Raw genomic sequence first — 17366 nt, 5'->3', positions numbered from 1 at the left:
GGTTGTTTTGCCAAAGAAAAAGGTAAATTATTGTTCTAATCGATGATGCAAATGCTTTATACAGTGCTCGAAAAAAACGTTACAGTGTTTTGCCAATTCGTAGTTTTACACTTACATCTCTGTCAGTTTTTCTCCAGTTATAAAACTAAAGTAAGACTACGAAAGCTTGGGTTTTTAGTCACAAAATGAGCTACTAAAATAATTGATACAGTAGATATTGAGCTACTTTAACTGACGTAAAGAAAAAAAAATTCCATTTTGTAAAATTGGAAATATCGCTTGATGACCTTATTGTTTGTATACATTCCACGAAAATGATCCGAGAGCCTTAATTTTTTATATCAGTCATGTTTAAAATGTTAGTTATCCGAGGAATGCTTAAAAAAGTATAAAGAAGCCTGAGATTTTGGTCTTTTCCCTCATTATATTTTACCATCTTTACTTCATCACTTTTTTTAACATGACACGTCTTATTCCTCAGGAGGTACAAGGACCTGTCAAGGGTCTTTTCAACCAAGGTTGTTCCCTCAGTGCCATTCAAAAAATTTTCCCAGATTTGTCCGTCAGTGTACTTTCTCGCTACAGGAAGAAGTTTCTTGGTCATTCAAAACAGGCCAAACCCGGTAGACGCAGCAAAATCACTACGCAGAATATGAACTACATTGAGAGGAATCTCCGCAATAGTAATTTAGACGGCCCCAGGGGTGTGCAGTGCTACCTTGCTCATAATATGGGACTTCAGATGACTTTGAGGAATATACAGTATATACTCAAGCGCAAAGGGTTCAAGGCTAAAAGAAAGGTAAAGACCAATTTCGTGTCTGCGGAGAACCGGAAAAAGCGTCTTGTGTGCGCCAAGAGACATCGACATTTGACTGCGGACGATTGGTGTAAGTGGGGATTTTCCGATGAAACCAGGGTCAACATGTGGGGATCAGACGGCAAATCTTTCTACTGGACTGACAGGCCCACTGAGTTGATGCCTCATCAAACTGAGGCTCAAGTTCAGGGAGATGGTGGTGGCGTTGTTTTCTGGGGCATGATAACAGCGGAGGGACCCAGCTATGGCTCCACCATTACCGAAGGAACTGTTAACTCAGAAGTTTATGCTGAAATTCTGGACTCATCTTTGCTAGACACTATCGAGTACTATGGGCTGGACAAGAAAACGTTTAGATTCCAGCAAGATAACGCAAGACCACATACTTCTGGTCCCATTAAAAAATGGTTCACGCATCACGGATTCTCTGTGCAAAGTGTCCTTGATTGGCCCCCCCAAAGCCCTGACCTAAACCCCATTGAACATGTCTGGCATCAACTAAAACGTCGTTTGAACAAGTACCCTACTAGGGCCACCAGCCTTTCTGAGCTAGAAGACAGAATTGAACAGGAATGGTATAAATTCACAAAAGAAGACTGTCTTAAATACATAGGCAGCATGCCACGCCGAATCAAAGCGGTTATCAAGAGTAAAGGTGGTCCAACTAAATATTGAGCTTTTTTATGAAATTTAATAAATTCGACTTTTCACTTTTCATGTGGCTACCATTCTTTTTCTAATTACGTGAATAAAGTGCATAATATATCATCTGATAGCCAACTACTTAGGCTATTTATGAAACTAAGCAAACCCCAGTAGCTTTGATATTTGCAGAGAAAACTGGCTATAAATGCAATTTGGCAAAACACTGGAACGTTTTTTTCGCGCACTGTACTTGAAAATCAAACGATCGCGTTTTTCACCCCAAAAACGAAGACTTTTCCTATGATACATATCAGACCAAATTGATTGTAAGGATGGAATACAACTCTGGAAGCTCTTTTTACGAGACTTTTATATGCTAAATTTTGACATATTCGCAGAAAACCGGGTTTGAAACTTTCGCAAATTGCTCATTATTTTCAGTCTGAAAGCTCAATGTAATCAACATCATTCGATGCGCCTTCATTGACTCTCCATAAATGTACTAGAAAGTTGGGTATGACAACGAAAATTTTCATAGTTAAATTTAGCAAAAACGTTTAAAGGATGTCAAATCAAGTCAAATTTGAATACAAAAATTGCAACTGCACAAATCCAAATTTGAGTGCCGCAGCGACAGCTGCTGTGGCAGAAAACTGGGACCAAATCTACTGGCCGTGACGTCGGGTATGGCGCTCTCTCATTTTTCCGCATCCTTTTTTTTTTCCTTTTGCATAACGCGTTTAGTATCAGACCATGGTGGTTTTGGAAACCTTTCGAATGATAATAATACTTTAGCTTCTAATAACACGGGCTTGTACTGTTAGAAGTACTTGATACTAGTTCTTTGAAGTGGAATACAATAGGTACCATTCGATAACGAGCACTGACATACGTAAAATCAGCATTAATTGAATTTGTTTATTAGGTCTTGATACTTTTTTTTGCCTGTTTGACGTCGGTGCTGTTGTCATTACCTCTCTGCTATCTCGGCTGTCTGATTCTTTAGTTTACCATGACTGGTTGTTTCTTGTTTGGTCTCTATCTCTGGCGTTTGCTTCTTTAGTCTTTGTCTGGTCTCTGGTGACGCTCGTTCTTCGGGTTTTCTATGATGTTGCTGCTGGTGTTGCTGCTGGTGTTGCTGCTACTGCTAGTTTGGTCTTTCTTGGTCTGCTATCTCTGTTATATGCTTGCTCTTTGGTCTATTTCTGGTGATTGCCTATTCTCTGGTCTATCGGTGGCTGTGGTAAGTGGTAAGTATCTTCTTTCTTCTGGTCGCAATGATATATAACTTCTTTGAACGCTTATATTTTTGCTTCCTTTCTCGTGATAATGCATTCGTAATGTTTGCTTTGTTGCATTTTTTTTCTTTTTTTTTTGTTGGCTGTGATATGATCGGCTCAACGGATGCTTGCAATGTTGTTGCTTCTTATGTATAAACAACAAGCATGATGTACTACTATATATCTGTATTGCCGTCGTAATACTACTTTGCTATATGGTCGTGAATTGTTGTTTGTGTTGCCTCTGTGGCTTCACATGAAACAACATTAGTCGTTATGTTGTATTGCACAACACTTATAATACTGCTGTTGCTCCTGCAATTGTGCGTATTTGTGTTGCTTTACATCCGACTATTATCATGCATGTTGCTCATGTATGCATTTTTGTTGCAACAACAGCGAGCTGTTCTGAACATCTTTGATGTTGTATTTGTTGTTATACTTTTCTTTTGACTCACTTTTTTGTGTGAGTGTTCCTTTTTTGCTTACATACTACCATACTTCTATGGTAAAGTAGTATGCTCTTTTCTTTTTTTTTTCCTTTCTTCTATTATGTTTCTATGAAGCATACCTTTTTACGTTGTGTGGATGTGCCTATCCCTGAAGCTCAACAAGACTTTATCCGAGGCTAGGAGGTAGATAGGCCGCCTCCACTTGGTTATCACTACTTACTTTAGTGATGATTGAGAGTCTCAACGCCAGAATCTAAAGCTAGGTGGTGTAAGTAAGGCATGCTCTAGCACCTGAGGGAAATTTAATGATAGTAACAGCTATATTGCTATATAGCGGAGCTTAAAATTTTGCCTCACAATAAAACAGAGGGAAACCCTCGCAATTTTTTTTTAGGTCAGCGGAGTTTTCAAGCAATCTGATTGGCTCAGAGGTCCAAACGGCGAAGGGTCATAACTAGTTGATTTCCCATTGATCTGTCAATTATCATGATTTTGTAATTGTAATAAAAGGGTATCCAAATAAGCATAAATCATTTTTTATTGAAAATTCTGACCGTTATGTAAAAATAAGATGTAAAATTGAGTCTGCCAAGAACTACATATACATCTCTATTGAGAGTACATCCCCTAGATGCATTTATATACTTTTCGTTATGCTCGAGTTTACAGTATGAGGATTGCAGTGAAATCAGGTTTAAATAAATTTCACAAAAAAAATAAAGCATTAGTAAAATACAATAGAAATCAACTGTATTTTATTTTGTGTATAAAATGAACTGAAGATCCTGGAATTGAGTAAAAAAAGAAGAGTATTTATACATTTGCATCTAGCTTGTAGGATTAGTGATGATAGAGAGCAATAGGTGCTGCTATTGCGATATCTGGCAAATGTTGTTGATGTTTGATTTAAAGTGGTAATCAATGCAAGAGCACTGGCCATAAGGGTCGATTTGAGTAACCTTGATGGGCTTGGGTGAGCTATCGTCATAGCATGATTTAATGTAACCTTGATGGTTTAAAGTGTGATGTTTGTTATTGAAGTATGGGATCCTTTATCTGGGATATTGTGCAACTATGGCAGCAGGGCATAGTTGTCATATTTGAATATGCTTGTTATTGATTTAATTCTATTTGGATAAAGATACCATCACCTATTACGACCATCATGGGTGTGATTGAATACACTGTGATCAGGAGTGATTCATTCACACGATGTGCGATATAAGCATGCATCTTTACTTTAGTAATTTTAAATGGTTTTTTTGATGTACATTTGAGCGCTTTCATTAATAGATCCAAATAGCATGAATTTGGATGAGTGCTATTTGATAAACTTTGGTTTTCAATTAAGTTGCGTTTGGGTGGCTATTTCATTACAAGGATGATGAAGAAGTATAATACAAATAGGTTTATACTCTACCCAACAATCAACAAATGATTTGTAAATCTCGATTAGCTGATTTACCCAAAAGACCAAAGAATAGCCCAAAACTTTAGTAGTGTGAGATCTTGTTTGCACATTTGATATAACAATGATAAGGTGTAAACATTTGATCTAGCATCCACTACTAAACGGTTTCATGCGAAGGATATTATTTAAATTCACCCCGTGGTGGGGAAAGTTATATACAGTGATAGGCACTACAGCAGTGAATTACGTACCAAATCTTCTCGGCACCAAATGCCCCACCAAACATGCGTTGTTTATTATTGATATATTTCCAGCATGTTATAATTTCATGGGCTACTATCTTTCACCTAATATTAAAAATTCTGAATGTACTGAGGTGTACCCAATTTTAAGATTTTAGCCATCCAAAATCAAGTTTTAAATATTGATGCTAAACTTCTGAAAGTAGTATGTTCTTATGGCAAAGCTTTGCGAGGAAATGATTGTGTAGCTGGGTGGTGTTGGATTGAATGATGAGTTGTTAGTACGAAACGGATAAATTTCTAAATAATAAGACAATATTGAACAACGACCTATGTATAAAACCTTTTAAAAGCTGTTGATTACAAGTGATTATGAGCCATAGATCAATCAATTAGATGTTGGAAAACGTTGTATTTAAGACCGCTTGGTGATATCTTGCTTCGTTATAATGTAGCAAAGATTCAAAGCTGTGCTGCGCACTTCAGTAAAAGGAGGGAGGGGTTGCCTTTTCACGCCTCATGTTGATACTAAATACCTCATATCCAAACAATTATATGCTCACATTAAGGGGTTGCTAAACATAAGGACGGATTTTCAGTCGGTATCCCGGTTGTGAAATAATCAAGCGAGAAAAGTGTAAAGTAGCCTATATATTAAAAAAAACTATGTTTGTGTTATTTCAAAATACAATATAATACTGAATACATTAAAGAGTTACGCTTTTATTAAGAATGCATCCAAAGAATGTATTGTATGTACTTTACATTGTGATAGGGTTTACAGCATCATCATGATGGACTATAATACCGATAGGTTTACCGTCTACCCAACAAGTGATTTGTAATTCATGATTAGTATGATTTACCTAAAGAAGCCGAGGAGACCTTGGGAGGACATTTAGTATAGCGTATAACAATACCACCAGCAGCTTTCACATACTGCTTACAACTAATATCTATAGTCAAGTGACTCATCTATTTTTAAGCGTACCATTAGGATTCCGTGTCTTATAACATTTGCTGAGCTGCGCATTCTCTATGTGCTAATTTTAATAGAGCAGATGCAATGCAAGGCGCATGATGTATTATTATATGCATACGGCCAGATCAGCTATCACGCTCAGAAGCTAGAGGTCTCGATAATATGTAACTATTTAATTTTATTGAAATGAAAAGAAATAGGTTTACGAAATATACATTTTTTTTTGTGAAAGGTAATGTAATTAGTAATGATATAGGCTGTAAAGAAGAAGATGGAGATAAAAAAAAAAGGTATAACTATGGAATACTTGATAAAACAAATTGAATGCAAAAGAAAGAAGAGACATGGAGTGATCTAAGCAGCAATAGCAGAAAGCTGTTGAACCTTGTTAGGACCTTCGATAGATTTCTCTGATTGTTCCCATTCAAAATCTTCAGTTGCTGTATCAATCAGCATTTCTGCAATGGCCAAAGAAGCAGTGCATGCAGGAGTAGGTGCATTACGAACACATAGTATCTTTCCGTCCATGACCTTGCGTTCAAGAATATAATCATTGGCAGCGATACCTCCCTTTTCGAACACTTGAGACATGACACCAGCAAAGCTCTCCTCAACCATGTCCTCAGTCAAACCAGGGACATACGCTTGCGCAGCGCGCAAGAAAGCACGCTTGTTCATATCCTTGTAGAGCTCTCCAAGAGAGAGACTGGGATTCTTGAGTGCAAACATCCACAAATTCAAGTTTGTCAAGGAACCAAAGATATCTTCCATCTTGAAATCAGAAAAAGTATAGCCTTCACGGGAGAAAGTCAAACAAGCACCAGGACCAACAATCATCTGAATGCCTCTTCTTGTGTTAACGGTAGGTGTAAAGTGAACACCGACTGGAATACCACCGCCACTGGGAACAGGGTAGACATTCATGCGACAGATGCCACGGTACTCGGGCTTTAACTGATAATAAGTACCTCTGAACGTAACTACCTTGGCACGACCAGCGTCACCACCGGCAAGACCAGCAACTCTATCAGAGTAGAAACCAGCGCAAGTGATGACATTCTTTGCAGTGACTTTGAGAGTAGGGCCTCTTTGGTTGGGTTCACCACCCCAGATTTCAACACGGCCGTCTTGTCTAGATTCAAACTTTTGAGCCTCAAAGGCAAGCTTGATTTCAGCACGACTACAAAATACAAACAAATAAATATGTGCAATCTTTTGATAAATGTAGTATGTTTACCCTGTTTGCACGATCTCATTAGCAATACATTGAGCGACAAGGCCGAAATCAGTGATACCGGTGTTTGGAGAGTACAAAGCAGAGTAGGCGACTACATTAGGCTCTAATTTTTTAATCTAGGCAAAATAAGTATCGTTAATGAGGATTAGATGATATTAGAGGGGGGGGAGGAGGAAGGGTTAATTGCTTCTAGTTACCTCCTCGCTATTAAGGATTTGAAGATCCTTGACTCCATTCAATGTGGCGATCTCCATCAATCTCTCCACTTGTTTATGTTCCTTATCATCCACGGCCACAATCAGTTTACCACAACGTTCCACAGGGAGTTGATTTTGTTTACAGTACTCGTACATCAAATCAGCGCCTCTGACACATGTTTTGGCCATACGAGATCCAGGTTTATAGTAGATACCAGCATGGATGACACCGCTGTTATGGCCAGTTTGATGAGCAGCTACTTCACGTTCCTTTTCCAATACAGCTACAGTCATGTTTGGAAAACGCTTCAGTAACTCTCGAGCAGTAGCTAGACCAATGATACCACCACCGACTAGCAGCAAGTTTAGTCTATGCTTTATACACATGTATCATCTGCATGGACACTTACCAATGACAACATCGAAATCAGTCTTGCCGTTGTTTTGAGCCAAAGAAGTCCTGAATCTCTGCTCAGCAGCCATGCCTCTCAATTTAGCGAACCCTGGGTTCTCTGGTGTGTTTTCGCCAGGCAGACTTTGCCAAAACTTAAGCTTGTTTGATTCAGCGTGCACCTTGCTGTCAGAGCTTAAAAACAAGGCACCACCTGTGGTTGCAACAGCGCCCAATGCAATGACATTGCGACGGTTCAAGAGTTTGAAAGCAGATCTACCAAGCATTGTTGATTTGAAATTGAAGAGAAACAAAATAAAGGGTAAAGAGTTGCAATGGTCAACATGGCCACTGTCTTTTTATATTAAAAATTTAATGAATATGTAAGGAACTTTCCTCCGGAAGCATCTCCCTAAACCATTTGCATGTTGTCAAGATTGATTTGCCACTTAATTTCTGCTTTTTTGTTTTTTTGTGTGTCTCCTTTCGTTGAAGGGACAATGTGCCTTTTTCATGTTATTCCCTCCTTGTGCCCTCCCCCCCCCTTCCTCCTCCCCGAGGCATGCACTATGCGATAACTTAAGGAGGACCCTCAGCTTGGGCTATTATCTATCAACCCCTATCTCTCTTCATGTAATTGATGCCAAGGTTTGTTTATTTGTACAGTTATATATTTTAATGTAATCAATCTATTTCTTACGCAAGCCATCATTTAATCCCTTCTTGTTTCTAGCAATCTCAACAGCATAAAACTACCAAAACAGATGAGTTATGCTGTGATCGACACACTTTAGATCCACTTGTTTTACCTGCATGCGGACACCAAACATGGTGTTTTCCTCAGTGTAGTCTTCTTTGCAATCGATGCGGATCAAGGATCCAAAGTTGTATTCGTTGACTCTCTTTTCATACTTGTTCATGAAATTTCTCCACTTCTCCTTGGCGACAGCAGTCTTGAAATCCTTCTCATCCAAGTGCTCGACATTAATCTCGGGGAAAGTCTCTTCAAAATCCTTGAGGATCTCGTCGTCAATGCTAACATGATATGTCAATAGCAGCTCTTTCTCGTCTCGCAATGTGTATTTACTTTGTCAAACGAAGTTGTCTAGGATCGATAGCAGAAATTAATTTGAAATAGGTCTCGGCATGATGCATAGCCTAAATATACGTTGGGTTTAATACTCTGGCTCATATTGCAATGCTCACGTTTTCTTTCTACCTTGACAGCCCATTGCTTTTCTGTACATCCAATGCAAAAATTCAATGTCAATCTTTTTGTATTTCAACCAAGTTAAAAATGCCACTGTGGCTCTTACCAATATCCTCGAGTTGTTCAAGCTCGTCGGCAGAGGGAAGACGCATTGACATGTTGAATTATAGTAATGAAACAAAGTGTTATGGTTGCCATTTCGAAAAATATTTTCCATACAAGCTAAATGGCAGTCCGTCGTGACGTACGGGCAGATGTTGAATGTAGCACTATTGAGTGTGCAATGCAAATTAGATACACAGCGTTTCAATTACTCCTTGATTTTCTCTTTTTTTTTTGCAGTATAAATGTCTGTTGATTCCAAGAAACTAGAGACGGTGTTGTCAGACGACGATAAGCCATATGATTCTGATCAAGAGGAGTACGGTGAAGATGAAGAATACGGCGAGGATAGCGAAGAGGAAGAGACAGACGAGGACGACGATAGCCTGGATGAGCCCAAGCTGAGATATCGCAGAGTGGGTGCTAGTGTCAAGGAGCTGCTGGACAAAGACACGGCATCTACGTTACGTGTGTCTGACCGATTTGTGGTGAGTATATGCAACCCGCGGTTGTTGTATCCTATTCACCCAAAACACATAGGCTCTAGGCACTCACTGGGGCGCTGTTCATATCCTTGATTTTGAGGGAAATGTGATTAAGAGTTTCAAGAACCATTCTGCCACTGTCAATGATATCTCTATCGACAGATCGGATGAATTTGTAGCTAGTGCTTCTGATGATGGTAATCGACACTTGATAATCTCGTCTACTCTATACGCTCCCTTACACCCTCTGTATAGGCAAGGTTTTCATTTATGCGCTTTACACACCCGAAATCCAATCATTCAACTACAAACGACCTGTGAAATCAGTTGCCTTGGACCCAGATTATGCTCGAAAATCAACCCGTCAGTTTGTATCCGGTGGCATGGCAGAGCAGCTCATCATGAGCGAGAAGGGATGGCTAGGCCATAAGGACATCATTCTTCATGCCAATGAAGGACCCATCTATGCTATTCGCTGGAGAAACAACTTTATTGCCTGGGCTAATGACACTGGTGTCAAGATATACGACACAACCACGAATGTGCGCATCACCTACATTGATCGACCTGATGGAAGTCCTCGAGCAGATCTCTACAAATGCAGAATGTGCTGGAAGAATGACACTACCTTGCTTATTGGATGGGCAGACACGGTCAAAGTAGCTGTTATCAAACCTCGAATCAATCCAGCACAGGGACAGCCAGCTCACTATGTCGAAATCACCACCATGTTTCAGACAGACTACATTATCAGTGGTATTGCACCCTTCAATGACACGTTGATGCTCTTGTCCTATCTTTTAGAGGAAGAGGAGGAGGAAAAGGACGCTGACAACTCATCATTTCAACGCAAAAGACTTGCCTCCAAGCCTGAACTGCACATCATCAACGCAGACAATGAAGAGATTTCGGCTGATGTGCTTGCGCTCCATGGCTTTGAGCACTACCAAGCCAACGATTATGTGCTTGATTTCTTAATGGAAGAAGACATGTTTTACGTTATGGGGCCCAAGGATCTAATTGCTGCTCGTTCCCGTGATCAAGATGATCACATTGAGTGGTTGCTGGAACACGAGAGATTTGGTGAGGCACTGCAAGCAGTAAGAGCGACTACAACCAGCAAAAAGTTCAATGCAGATCAGATTGGACAGACATATCTCAACTGGCTGATGGCAGAAAAGAGATTTGATGAAGCGGCCAAAGAGTGCAGCGATATTCTCAAGCATGACCAGTTACTATGGGAGGATTGGGTATTCAAGTTTACCGAAGTAGGCGAACTCAAAGCCATTACGCCCTATATACCCGTCAAAGACCCACAGCTCAGCAGCACTGTATACGAAATTGCGTTGGCCTGGTTCCTAAAAAGCGATCATGTTGCATTGAGGAACACTATTCGCAAATGGCCCAGAACACACTACAATATATCCAATGTGATTGTCGCAGTGGAGGATGCGATGAAGAAAAATAAGCAAGACGAAGTGCTGCTGGAGTGCCTTGCTGATTTGTAAGGGTCTATTATGCATGATTCACACACACGTACAAACCCACCTTTATGCTAGATATACCTATAACAATCAACCAGACAAAGCGATTGAGTACAACCTTCGTCTGCGAAGACCCAATGCGTTTGAGCTCATTCAAGAATACAACATGTTTGATGCTGTAAAGGATAAGGCGGTTTTACTGATGGAGTTTGACCAACATCTCCTGGAGAAGGAGGGAGAGACAAATAGCAAGCCTACTAAGATGCCAGCTGTCCAGCTATTGGTGAAGAATACAGATGCTATTCCAGTAAGTTTGTTTGTTTGCCAGGAGGGGAGAGCAGGTAACTCATCATAGCACCATTCCAGCCGGAAAAGGTAGTTAAGCAACTTCGCCGATATCGTCAATTTCTGCACATCTATTTGGATGCACTGTTCGACCGCGATCATCAGCTTGGCTACGAGTTCCATGATCTTCAAGTGGAGCTGTATGCAGAGTTTGACTATCCTAAATTGCTGGAATTCCTACGTGCAAGCCATTACATATCACTGGAAAAGGCCTACAAGATTTGTGAGCAGAGAGATTTGGTGCCTGAAATGGTCTTCATTCTTGGACGCATGGGAAATAACAAAAAGGCACTCATGCTGATCATTGAAAGGCTAGAAGATGTACAAAGGGTAAGTTGGTTGCTATGCAATATACAGAAGAATCGTCTTGTTTATTTGTTTGGTGTCTTGCATTAGGCTATTGATTTTGCCAAAGAGCAGAAAGATGATGATCTTTGGGAGGACTTGTTGACCTATTCCATGGATAAGCCCAGTAAGCCAAATAACTGCATGCATCTTATCAACGTCTTACTCATATGAACATACGCAGACTTTATTCGTGGCCTGTTGGAAAATGTTGGCACGGATATCGAACCACTGCGACTCATCAAGCGCATCCCAGATCATCTCGAAATCCCTGGCCTGAAAGATGCCTTGCTGAAAATTTTGCAAGACTACAACCTGCAAATGTCCTTGCATGAGGGCTGCGAGAAAATTTTGGTGAGCGATAGTGTATTTTTAGCTGATAAGATGTACAAAGCTCAAAAACGTGGTGTTAATTGCAATCGTAAGTTTTGAAATTGACGTTTTGTGCATATTCTAATCAAGATGTACCCATATGTAGCTGAAGATATGGTTTGTAATATCTGTGAAGAGCCTGTTTTTGATGAAGCCAATGTGGAGGATATACCCAACTCAATCATCTTCTTTTGTCGACATGCCTATCATCAGCAATGCCTGATCAACCAAAGTTCGGTGGAGCAACTTCAGCAAGACAGTAATCCTGGTAGCTTAACTAGCAAAGTCAATCAATCGGCATTGTTGAAATCCACACAGAACATGGCCTGTCCGTTGTGCAGAGAACAAGCAGCTGGTGGTAATGCATTCGTGAATCGCATGAAAACTCAAAGAGGTGTCAAGAGAAGTCCACAATCACCCACAGCGGGTAGTATCCGAAGTTTTGGCACGGTTCATTGAGAAGCTGAACAATAATAAATCTACTGCTATCATATCCATCCCCAATGTCATCAAGTTTTGCTATAGCGTAATAGACACTTGTTGATCTACAAGTACATACTTTGTCTCTCTATCACTTGTATAATACACCCCGTTAGGCACAGCTTTATGTGAAAATATGTGCTTTTTGACAGAACCACACAATTATAACTTTTTCTTTTTATTATTTCAAAGAAATATAGAATGAAATAGCATAATAAACGTAAGCGAATAGTTTATTTAAGCTTCTTCTTGGGACGGAGTTGGTTGGTACGGCCACACTTCTTCTTACGACAGTTGGTAGCACGAGGAGGGAGACGAGCATAACACTTGCGACAGATCATTTTATCGCAGTTGTACTTGGAAGCCAAAGCCTTAAGAGAGGGCTCAATGATACCACCACGAAGACGGAGGACCAAGTGGAGAGTGGATTCCTTTTGGATGTTGTAATCGCTCAAGGAACGACCATCTTCGAGTTGCTTACCAGCAAAGATAAGACGTTGTTGGTCTGGGGGAATACCTATTTGATTGGGTCGCTTAATCCTCAATGTCCCTCATCCACGTCTACGTCGCTCTGTAGCTAAATACTTTACCTTCCTTGTCTTGGATCTTTTGCTTGACATTATCAATGGTGTCGGAGCTATGGATAGAAGAGGGATCATGTTAATGGTATGTTCGTTCAATGTGGTATCAAACACCAGCATAGGTCCATGTGTAAACAATGAGACATGCTGGAATGACTATTTCGCTAAGACTGTACCTCTCGACCTCCAAGGTGATAGTCTTGCCAGTAAGGGTCTTGACGAAAATCTGCATGGTAAGCGATTCTACAATGACAGATTGACAGTAAGCACATGTAATCCCCAGAAAAAAATGATCAATCCATCTATCGTCTCCAGCATTCCACTTCGAGTAATTTACAATCATCCATGCATCATCGATATAGCTGATTGATGTTTGTGCTGCTTGATGGATGGATTGATGTTTTTGAGATCTCACCTTTTAGACAAAAATGAACAGAGAAGGAGCTTTACACAATTGGAGATTCCCACTTTGTATATGTGAGATCCCTCCCATCTTGGCCTCCGCTCATCCATCTCCCCGCCACAGGCAAACGCTGATCACAAATGGTGAAAGACATGCGACTCGGGTTTCTACTGAGTTCGGGTCGGATCCTCTTAAAATTTTTACCTGTAAACAGGTTATATGGTTGAATTGGTAGAAAACATACACAAATGATTAACATTGTCTCATTACGTAAATCACCAGGATGAGAATATCAAGGGTAATTCCCTCCATTGCTTGAGATCAATTGTTGACGGTACCTGAATTGTCAGTTTGTTCAATGAACCTTTCATTTTAGTTGTCATGACAATATAAAAAATGGTTCCTGAATCAGAAGATGAAAGAGTATGAACTGCTTATTATTCATGATGCAATGTAATGTAATGAGCCAAACAATTAGCTTTCTTTTATGAGAGAGATCAATAATATTGATGTCAAATTACCATTGTACCACATTAAACAAAGCTCCCAGGCCATTTACATGTAGATCTCACACTTCAATCACATCATTTAGACTGATTTCGTAAATTGCCATCACATTCCTTGATTGATACTTGATACTTTATAAACATTAGTACGAAATCACATTATATGGGAACGATTTGGCAATATATGACCGTGTCTTACAAATTGATTCCCTGTATACAGTGTGTTGTAAACAAAAACAAAGAGACAGATCATCTTTGTCATATGATGAGATGGCGAGTTAATTACCTTTTGCTGTTGCTCGACGACAATTCAGATCAAATAATGGACGCCTGTAAAAGTATAAATATGCTCTGCTGAAAGGCGTTCTCGCTTTCTCTTATCAAACTTATATACCTCAAAATATGATATTTAAAGTATTGCCTACAGCCCTGACATTTACCCTTTTGACGACATTGACAATGGCTGACAAAGTCGTTGTTGGTTATTTTCCAAATTGTGAGTACACAACATTCTAATATGAAAAAGATAGACAACATCTCTTATATCGTTGCGTACAGGGCTAGGCGAAAAGCTTCCTGTCTCAAGTATTGATTTCTCATCCTATACCCACATACATTACGCATTTGCCATCATGGTTTCTGGAAACGTGCCTGAATGGACTGACCCCACTGCTATTGATACCCAGTTGAATCAATTGGTTGAAGGTGCTCATGGTGCCAACTCAAAAGTCCTTATTTCGATTGGTGGCTGGTCTGGAAGCAAAACCTTTAGGTACCATCTAAACATCAATTTGATGTCAACATGTTGCTAACCGTATGACAAATTAGTCGTATGGCCTCGACTTCTTCATCAAGAAAGGAATTCATCGACTGGAATGTAGAGCAAATCACCAAGTATAAGACAGACGGCGTAGATATTGACTGGGAGTATCCTGGACGTCAAGGTGCCGGCTGTAATGATGTGGATGATCAAAATGATGTCCCCAATCTGCTTACATTGCTTCAGGAATTACGTGCTGCATTAGACAGCGCATTTGATACACACAAGGAGATCTCCATTGCAGGTTATTCTGAAGCTTTCACGACAGGGAGTGGTACTGTCTCTAATGACGTGACAACGGCCATTGGTAAGGTACTCGATCGCGTCAATATCATGTCCTACGACATCAATGGTGCCTGGAACAGCCAAACTGGTCCCAACTCGCCGTTGGACGCTCCTGGTGGTAATACTAGCTTTAACTCTGCTATCGATGCCTGGATTTCTGCAGGTGTGCCAGCTAATAAATTGACTGGCGGCTTACCCTTCTATGGCCGATCCACTGTTGCTAGTGAGGACATGACAAAATCAAGCTCGCTCTATCAAGGTCAAGAATCAGGAGACCCTCCTAAGGGTGATTCTGATGACGCTGAATGGCAAGACCCAAACTGTGCTAAATCTCCTTCAAGTCTATCTGGTATCTGGAAGTTTGGTAATTTGATGTCTCAAGGTGTGCTTGATACTCCTACTACTGCTAAAGCGCCTTGGGTCAGAACCTGGGATAAGGGTTCGTCCACACCTTGGTTGTTTAATCCCTCTACAAAAATCTTTATTTCGTATGATGACCCTTTGTCTATCGCTGCCAAAGTTAAATCCGCTTCAAGCAAAGGCCTCGCTGGTGTCATGGTCTGGTCTGTTGACCAAGATTCAAAGGGAGGCGATTTGTTGAAAGCTATTACTCAGAACATCTAGATTATTTTCGCTCATTGTTGTCGATGGTATACATTGTAAAAGCAAGTATTATCAAATAATAAAAAAAGAACCATCTTGTAGTAGTAGCTCTTTTGATTGCTTCAAGCATTTCCTTGGTCTTCGTAGCTTCAGATGTTGTCGAACATTAACGTTTGGAAGTTCGTCGACCCTATATTCACTTCTTTCCTTCCATCTTGTTACTGTTCTTATTTCATATTATTTTTACGCTGTATACCACTTGAAGCCTCAGTTCGAGAAACATTATATTATGAATACGAGCCTTTCGACACTTCAGGTGGTTTCCTGACCTACACTTGGCTTTGGTGGAAACCAATCTACGTTCAGACGGCTGGAGCTGCCGCGGGCCTTTGGTTAATATTGCAAAATTAATACTGTATAGCTGAAATATTAGAGAGCCTTGATTGTTGATTGATATAAAGTAACTGATCATATGAGAGTTTATGCTTCGGATGGTTCTTTACCTTCGATTCGGTGAGAACCAACCTATACAGCGGCAGTTCACGCTACCGATTGCCCTTGCGTATCTTACCAAAACACTGCTACTTTCATGTTGACCCTCTACTTACACATGAAAACCCTTCATATTATCTGTAGATCTAATTCTTATATAATACTCTACATCCATATACACGTAACTACTTCATATACGAGCAAGCAGCATACCGGTATTTCCCTTTTCTAGTCTTTAGTATCCATGATACAGCAAAATATGAGTGCATTTGAGTCGCATTTTCTCGCGTTCAAGGCCGTTTTAGATGGTCAGAATAGCAACAAACAAATGCTTTCATGTAGGAGTTACTTTCTGACACCTTTGCTCAACTTTTTGGGGACCAAAAAAACATGGACAAAAGTCGACCAAAAAGCATGAGGTACCCCTCATGATTTTCATCGAAAATCAAACGATCGCATTTTTCACCTTGAAAATGAAGACTTTTACTATGGTATATATTAAGTCAAAATGTTTATTTCAACCCAAAGCAACTTCTGAGACCATTTTTATGAGGTCTTTATATGCAAAATTTCGACATTTGGGCCAAAAACCTTATTTCAGATCTTTTGGAATTGCTCATTAAATTCAGTCAAAACATCTATTTTACTTGGCATCATTGGAAACGCCTTGAAAAGTACTCCAAGAGTGTATTAGGGAGCGTTTTTTTGTAGGGGAGACGAGCTCCAGTTTTTATTTAAAGTCCTTTAAATGTCGTGCTGAGGGGTAGAAAAGACTGGATATAGAGACAAAGGATCGGATGGAAAATGGGTTGGAAAAAAAAAGGTGACAGAAGAATGAACGAAAAGGTAAAACTGAATACTTACGAATCAAGATTTAACTCGGCATCCAAACGAGCAAGAGAGCGAGCAAGGCGAAGTTGAACGGTGTCAGCGATGAACGGGGTTCGGTCGAAGATCCAGCGCCAATGCGCTTGCCAAATTGTCAAAAGAGTAGTTGCGAATAGTTGAGGAATAGAGAGTTCATTGAACGAGAGAGAGGGATCACGATCAAGAAGAGGGGAAGAACAGAGTAAAGTTTGTTGTAAGAAATGAATCAGATCAACATCAGAGATTGATGGAGAAGCAGAAAGATAGGTGTGATACATGTATCGCCAGACCAGCAACTTGGGAGGACAGGAGAACAGAGCATGTGTGAT

At 40.1% G+C, this 17366-nt stretch overlaps 6 protein-coding genes across 6 annotated transcripts; 3 read left to right on the top strand and 3 right to left on the bottom strand.

Annotated features, from left to right (window-relative positions):
• Positions 1-460: 460 nt before the first annotated feature.
• On the top strand, positions 461-1495 carry RGA2_1 (Rho-type gtpase-activating protein; the record flags this gene model as incomplete). Its single annotated transcript, XM_064822576.1, has 1 exon — positions 461-1495. One exon carries the CDS (start codon positions 461-463, stop codon positions 1493-1495), a length of 1035 nt encoding a protein of 344 aa, XP_064679176.1.
• A 4691-nt stretch (positions 1496-6186) lies between these two features.
• On the bottom strand, positions 6187-7944 carry ATC70_003210 (uncharacterized protein; the record flags this gene model as incomplete). The annotated part of the gene is made up of 4 exons (XM_064822575.1): positions 6187-7012; positions 7070-7185; positions 7267-7619; positions 7677-7944. The coding sequence occupies 4 exons, from the start codon at positions 7942-7944 to the stop codon at positions 6187-6189; spliced, it is 1563 nt and encodes a 520-aa protein (XP_064679175.1).
• A 402-nt stretch (positions 7945-8346) lies between these two features.
• Positions 8347-9025, bottom strand: rpl15_2 (60S ribosomal protein L15; the record flags this gene model as incomplete). Its single annotated transcript, XM_064822574.1, has 5 exons — positions 8347-8409; positions 8467-8692; positions 8745-8815; positions 8877-8896; positions 8974-9025. The coding sequence occupies 5 exons, from the start codon at positions 9023-9025 to the stop codon at positions 8347-8349; spliced, it is 432 nt and encodes a 143-aa protein (XP_064679174.1).
• Positions 9026-9214: 189 nt separating this feature from the next.
• GRR1_1 (SCF ubiquitin ligase complex subunit) lies at positions 9215-12459 on the top strand (the record flags this gene model as incomplete). The annotated part of the gene is made up of 8 exons (XM_064822573.1): positions 9215-9457; positions 9510-9651; positions 9710-10958; positions 11014-11245; positions 11305-11613; positions 11680-11755; positions 11813-12049; positions 12107-12459. 8 exons carry the CDS (start codon positions 9215-9217, stop codon positions 12457-12459), a joined length of 2841 nt encoding a protein of 946 aa, XP_064679173.1.
• A 254-nt stretch (positions 12460-12713) lies between these two features.
• PUS4 (pseudouridine synthase pus4) lies at positions 12714-13293 on the bottom strand (the record flags this gene model as incomplete). The annotated part of the gene is made up of 3 exons (XM_064822572.1): positions 12714-12997; positions 13071-13117; positions 13238-13293. 3 exons carry the CDS (start codon positions 13291-13293, stop codon positions 12714-12716), a joined length of 387 nt encoding a protein of 128 aa, XP_064679172.1.
• A 1079-nt stretch (positions 13294-14372) lies between these two features.
• ATC70_003206 (uncharacterized protein) lies at positions 14373-15699 on the top strand (the record flags this gene model as incomplete). Its single annotated transcript, XM_064822571.1, has 3 exons — positions 14373-14466; positions 14529-14742; positions 14799-15699. The coding sequence occupies 3 exons, from the start codon at positions 14373-14375 to the stop codon at positions 15697-15699; spliced, it is 1209 nt and encodes a 402-aa protein (XP_064679171.1).
• Between the last annotated feature and the right edge of the window lie 1667 nt (positions 15700-17366).

Source organism: Mucor velutinosus, assembly GCF_035048745.1.
Source record: "Mucor velutinosus strain NIH1002 chromosome Unknown tig00000165, whole genome shotgun sequence".
In the NCBI taxonomy this organism is placed as follows: Eukaryota; Fungi; Mucoromycota; class Mucoromycetes; order Mucorales; family Mucoraceae; genus Mucor; species Mucor velutinosus.
This window is presented reverse-complemented; position numbering and strand designations above follow the sequence as displayed.